The sequence below is a fragment of the Ranitomeya imitator genome, chromosome 5 (genome assembly GCF_032444005.1).
Source record: "Ranitomeya imitator isolate aRanImi1 chromosome 5, aRanImi1.pri, whole genome shotgun sequence".
Lineage (NCBI taxonomy): Eukaryota > Metazoa > Chordata > Amphibia > Anura > Dendrobatidae > Ranitomeya > Ranitomeya imitator.
The window spans coordinates 360935386-360941365 of record NC_091286.1 but is presented as its reverse complement, the minus strand read 5'-3'; the positions used below and the strand labels follow the sequence as shown (position 1 = coordinate 360941365).

General features: G+C 49.4%; 1 protein-coding gene across 1 annotated transcript; it reads right to left on the bottom strand.

Moving 5' to 3' along the window:
• Positions 1-894: 894 nt before the first annotated feature.
• Positions 895-5176, bottom strand: EEF1A1 (eukaryotic translation elongation factor 1 alpha 1). Its single transcript, XM_069726563.1, has 8 exons — positions 4583-5176; positions 3390-3564; positions 3019-3198; positions 2555-2851; positions 2325-2475; positions 1976-2232; positions 1375-1609; positions 895-1298 (listed from the first exon to the last, which is right to left on the bottom strand). Exons 2-8 carry the CDS (start codon positions 3531-3533, stop codon positions 1174-1176), a joined length of 1389 nt encoding a protein of 462 aa, XP_069582664.1. The 5' UTR covers positions 3534-3564; positions 4583-5176; the 3' UTR covers positions 895-1173.
• Positions 5177-5980: the final 804 nt, after the last annotated feature.

Genomic DNA, 5980 nt, shown 5'->3' with positions numbered 1-5980 from the left:
CCAAAATTGTAGCTGGAATGAAACTAGCGGTGCTTGTATGTATATATATATATATATATATATATATATATATATATATATATATATATATATATATATATATATATATATATATATATATATATATATATATTTTTTTTTTTTTTTTTTATAGAGTCTTACCCCACAGCAGTTCTGTGAAGCATTAATAGCATTCAGTTTATAATAAAAGTTTCATGTTCTAGAAGTCAGGTTTCAATGGTTATCCCCACTAGACTAGGCCAGGAAGATCAAAAACATCTCTTTACTAGAGGTTTTTTCTCCCTCATCTTGTAAACTGGGAAAAACTGGAGTATTTGGGCAAAACCAGGACTTAAGTTGACCACATAGCCTAATCCATTATCACCACATTGTGCATGAAGAATGTATGGTTTCACCCTTAGGTCCGCATAAAGTTAAGATTATACTGCCTATTCACAGCAGCTGCACCAGAACAAGACTTTCCCTATAGCAGAAATGTAAAGACCCACAATATATGGTCCAGTTGAGAACTCTTCTAAACTGGCCAGATTCAAAAGTTTAGACTTCTAGCCATTACTAAATTAGTGTACAGGAGCTACTGCATCTTCCCCATCTGTATCCCTACCAGAACACCTCTCCAGTGTACCCACATTACTCAAGTCCCACCATAAATGGGAGCAATTAATTTAGAGTTTCCAATGAAGTCCCAACCTTTCTAATATTAGGTTTGTTGGCAATGCCAGGCTTTCACCATCTCTAAGGCATAGATATAGCAGAAGGGAGTTCATTGCAACCTTTAACTTCAAGTGCCCTTTACACTTTTGCCCCAACCACATTTTGGGGATACTTGTAGTTACCAGTGCACAATACCAGACTAATACAGATCACACAACGTTTCGCATTAACTTTTTTTAATGGTCTCAAATTTGGTGACAGATTTTGGTCAAGTTGTTTCCACTTAAAAATTACTGTTTTAAAAACACTAATAACTTAAAAACTGCCACAAACAAAATGGTCCACAGACATTCCTTTCCTTCTGAAGCATTTACGATGCATTGTAATCATTAACCAGTCTTTTACTATTAAACTGAAATGGCCAATTAAAACAAACAGTTCTGAGACCGATCTTCCACCGCTGGTTAAGACTGAGGTGGCGCTAAATTTTTGGAATATTCATTTGGATTTCTGGGCCTTCTGAGCGGACTTTGTGACTTTGCCAGCACCAGCAGCTTTCTTTTCAACGGCCTTGATGACACCAACAGCAACGGTCTGTCTCATGTCACGCACGGCAAAACGTCCTGGAAGGGAAAATGGCCAAGTTAGGAAATGCAATGGAAGTGGAATCAGAGGTCATGCACCAAATGATGTACTCACCAAGAGGAGGATAGTCAGAGAAGCTCTCCACACACATGGGTTTGCCTGGGACCATTTCAACAATGGCGGCATCACCGGACTTCAGGGACTTGGGGTTTTCTTCCAGTTTCTTACCAGAACGACGGTCAATCTTCTCTTTCAGCTCAGCAAACTTGCAAGCAATGTGAGCAGTGTGGCAATCCAACACAGGTGCATACCCAGCACTGATCTGGCCAGGGTGGTTCAGGATAATAACCTAGAGCAAAGAAAAAGCACATTAGTGGTAAAGTCCAAGCACAGATGTACTATTGTACAACTGGCTACAGATGAACACTGCTGCAATACAGGTTAACAAATCAACTGTGGGCAGCACGGTGGCTCAGTGGTTAGCACTGCAGTCCTGGGTTCAAATCCCACCAAGGACAACATCTGCAAAAGAGTTTGTGTGTCCTCCCTGTGTTTGCATGGGTTTCCCCAGGTACTCTGGTTTTCTCCCACATTACATACGGATGGGGTACACAATCCGAATTCCCCATCGGGGGCAACGATGATAATGTGTGCAAACTGTAAAGTGCTGCGGATATGTTAGTGCTATATGAAGATTATTATCAATCATTATTACCTGTGCGGTGAATCCACCAGCCTCAAGAGGAGGGTCGTTCTTGCTGTCACCAGCAACGTTGCCACGACGGATGTCCTTCACGGAAACGTTCTTTACGTTGAAACCAACGTTGTCACCGGGCATAGCCTCGGTCAGAGCTTCATGATGCATTTCCACAGACTTAACCTCAGTTGTTACATTGACTGGGGCAAAAGTGACCACCATGCCTGGTTTCAGAACACCAGTTTCCACACGACCAACGGGTACTGTGCCAATACCTGAAAAGCAAGAGATTTTAGGTATCTAGTCCACATTTAATTTCTTACCAAGCTCATGTCAGAACTGCTGTTGTGTCCCATTGACTACTTACCACCAATCTTGTAGACATCCTGAAGGGGCAGACGAAGAGGCTTGTCAGTGGGGCGGCTTGGTGGCAGAATGCAGTCAAGAGCTTCAAGCAGGGTAGTTCCGCTGCCTTTTCCTTCTTTGCGGGTGATGCTCCATCCCTTGAACCAGGGCATCTATTGGGAGGGAACATATTATAAGATTCATATAGCATGACAATTACCTCAATCGGGTGGGAGTCCCACAGCCACTTACGTTAGCACTTGGCTCAAGCATGTTGTCACCGTTCCATCCAGAAATGGGCACAAAGGCAACTGTATCGGGGTTGTAGCCAATCTTCTTAATGTAAGTGCTGACTTCCTTTACAATTTCTTCGTATCTCTTCTGGCTGTATGGGGGTTCAGTGGAATCCATCTTGTTGACGCCAACAATGAGTTGCTTCACACCCAGGGTGTAGGCCAGGAGAGCATGCTCACGGGTTTGTCCATTCTTAGAGATACCAGCCTCAAACTCTCCCACACCAGCAGCAACGATCAGGACAGCGCAGTCAGCCTATAAAGAGGACACAATAGGCTTGTTAATACTGACGTATAGCAATTTCTGCAGCATGTACATATAATCTTACCCTGGAGGACAACAACTTCCAAAAGGCAGTGCTGCTAAACCATACAGTTAGTGTCTGCTGTAAATGCTATGCCTTACAAATGTAACGTTCTTACCTGAGAGGTACCAGTGATCATGTTCTTGATGAAGTCTCTGTGTCCAGGGGCATCAATAATGGTGACATAGTACTTGCTGGTCTCAAATTTCCACAGGGAGATATCAATGGTGATACCACGCTCACGTTCAGCCTTCAGTTTGTCCAAAACCCAGGCGTACTTGAAGGAGCCCTTGCCCATCTGTACGGAAAGAGACAGGAGGTCAGTGACACTTGTACAGTTCTAAGGGGCTCAGTTACTAGACCTGGCACAGGCGCTGGCCTGGGCATACTATGTGCTACATTCCTAACACTTATCACAGGACCTGGGCATTACTAGCATTACAGCGGGGTATAAAAAGCAGTGGGGCCACCATGACCAGGCGTGCTTACCTCAGCGGCTTCCTTCTCGAACTTCTCAATGGTACGCTTGTCAATACCACCGCATTTGTAGATAAGATGTCCGGTTGTGGTGGACTTGCCAGAATCTACGTGTCCAATGACGACAATGTTGATGTGCGTCTTCTCCTTTCCCATTTTGAGTGTTTAGATGTTTGGCGATGGACACCTATTAATAAGACAGAAAGAAGTTAGATAACATTGATACCGGGGGCAAAACTAAACAGGCACACAAGTACAGGCAGTGAAAGCAAGCAGACGGCCAACAGCAAGGCAGGAGTTATAGTAACCTCCTATTCACAGCAAGGCAGGAGTTATAGTAACCTATTAATAAGATGAGCAGTTAGAACCACACAGGCAGTGAAGGCATGCAGCCGGCCAGCAGCGAGGCAGGAGTTATAGTAACCCCATTACCTCACGCCATTTACAGCAGCTCTGCCACAAAGCGCCACACCCGTGCGCCCATGGAGGGGCACAACGAACCCCAGCAGAGTGAGAGGAGCGGCAGGACCCGGCCGGCACCACAGGCCAGGCGCTCAGGCCACACGCGGCTCCTTTGTCTTGCGAGCTGTGACTCATCATCCTCCATCTTGTGGAAGAGGAAACCCCGCTCAGCAGCGGCCGCCATCTTTATAGTGTGGAGCGCTCCGGAACAGACGCCCTTGTACAGATCAGACCGGTAGTGTGTAGCGTGGTCATCACTCCCATCATCCACCTACACCGCCGGTGCAGACACATGGAGCCCGCGCTGCACCCAGACATCGCCGCCGAGCGGAGCCCCGGCAGTCATACAGCTCCCGCCGATCATGGTTCTCACGCTGGTGGGCTCGGCCAGCCCCGCCATCACACCCCTCACAGGCAGCATGCCGGCACACGGCCATTATTCTCCAGCGCCCCGGCAGTAACACACTGTAAATAGCACCTTGCAGGCATACGGCGGGCCCGTACAAGTGAGTACAGCAGCCCCGCCACATCGGATGGCTCCCCGGTAAGAAGATCCCCGGCGGATTGCACCTAGGCCGCACAGCAGCGCGCAGGCCAGACCTCGCTCCACAGAGCCGCCGGCTTCTCATCGTCCACACACCACTGTGCGATTCCCAGCAGGGACAATAACATTGATAGAGCCAGCTAGGCTCAGTTCCCACACTGCGGCCTAGTCCCGCAGCCGCCACTCCACGTACACTTACCTTGTAAATTCGCCGCAGACCCGGTGAGGAAGAGAGCGAACTTATCGGGCGTCACTCTTATATAGCCAGAAGGGCGGGCCATGCTAATGACGTCATCCTGCCCAGAATTCCCGAGTGTTTGAGGCGGAGAATTGGAGTGGCCCGTGGTGGTGGGGGAGGGGTGGAAGCGGCCTAATCAGCGGCGGTGGGGAATGTTCACGTATCACTACCGACGTACCTAGTCCCGGGAGCCGCCATTCAGTAAAAGCCTGGTATCACGTGTAAGATCCGGAGTGGCTCCCGCCGCTCTTCTGAGGGGACCCACATGTTACGGGAGCTTGTGACATGGCCTCACCGACCCAGCCGCCATTACACCTGTGGGGGTGGGAAGCCGGGCTGGGCACTGTGATGGCCGCTCTTGTCACACAGCGTGAAGCTGTCATAGTCCATGTGTTACCAGCAGTGCGGGCCCACACTGTACAGCAAGGACCGGTGTGGGGCTCATGTTAACGGCTCCACAGCTGGCACGCTGCATGAGGAGAAGCTGCCAGGCATGGCGCACATGGAGGCTTCTAGCTCAGGCTGACCGGATTCACGGCGTTCATATTGGCAGACACCGGACTGACGTGTCATGAGTCACTGCCGGGTGGTGTCTCCCCATTATTACCTCAGACTACCGCCGGGTGGTGTCTCCCTACTATTACCTCAGACACTACCGCTGGTGGGGTCTCTCCACGGTCTCCCTTCAGACAGTACTGCTGCCGGTGGTGTATTACCTCAGACACTACAGCCGGGTGGTGTTTCCCCACTGTATTACCTCAGACAATGCTGCCGGGTGGTGTTATCCCACTATTACCTCAGACAGTACCGCGGCACCGCTGGGTGGTGTCTCCCCACTGTATTACCTCAGACAGTACCGCTGGGTGGTGTCTCCCCACTATTACCTTAGACAGTACCGCAGGGTGGTGTCTCTACACGGTCTTCAGACAGTACTGCTGCCGGGTGGTGTCTCCCCACTGTATTACCTCAGACAGTACCGCTGGGTGGTGTCTCCCCACTATTACCTCAGACAGTACCTCCGGGTGGTGTCTCTACACGGTCTTACTTCAGACAGTACTGCTGCCGGGTGGTGCCTCCCCACTGTATTACCTCAGTACCGCCGGGTGGTGTCTCCACACTATTACCTCAGACAGTACCGCCGGGTGGTGTCTCCACACTGTATTACCTCAGTTGTACTGCCTGGGTGGTGTCTCCCCACAGTATTACCTCAGTCCATACTGCCGAGTAGTGGCTCACCACAGTATTACCTCAGTCCGTATTGCTGGCAGGTGTCTTCCCACTGTATTACCTCAGTGCTATTGCTGGATGGTGTCTCCCCACGGTATTACCTCAGTCCATATTGCCAGGTGGTGTCTCCCA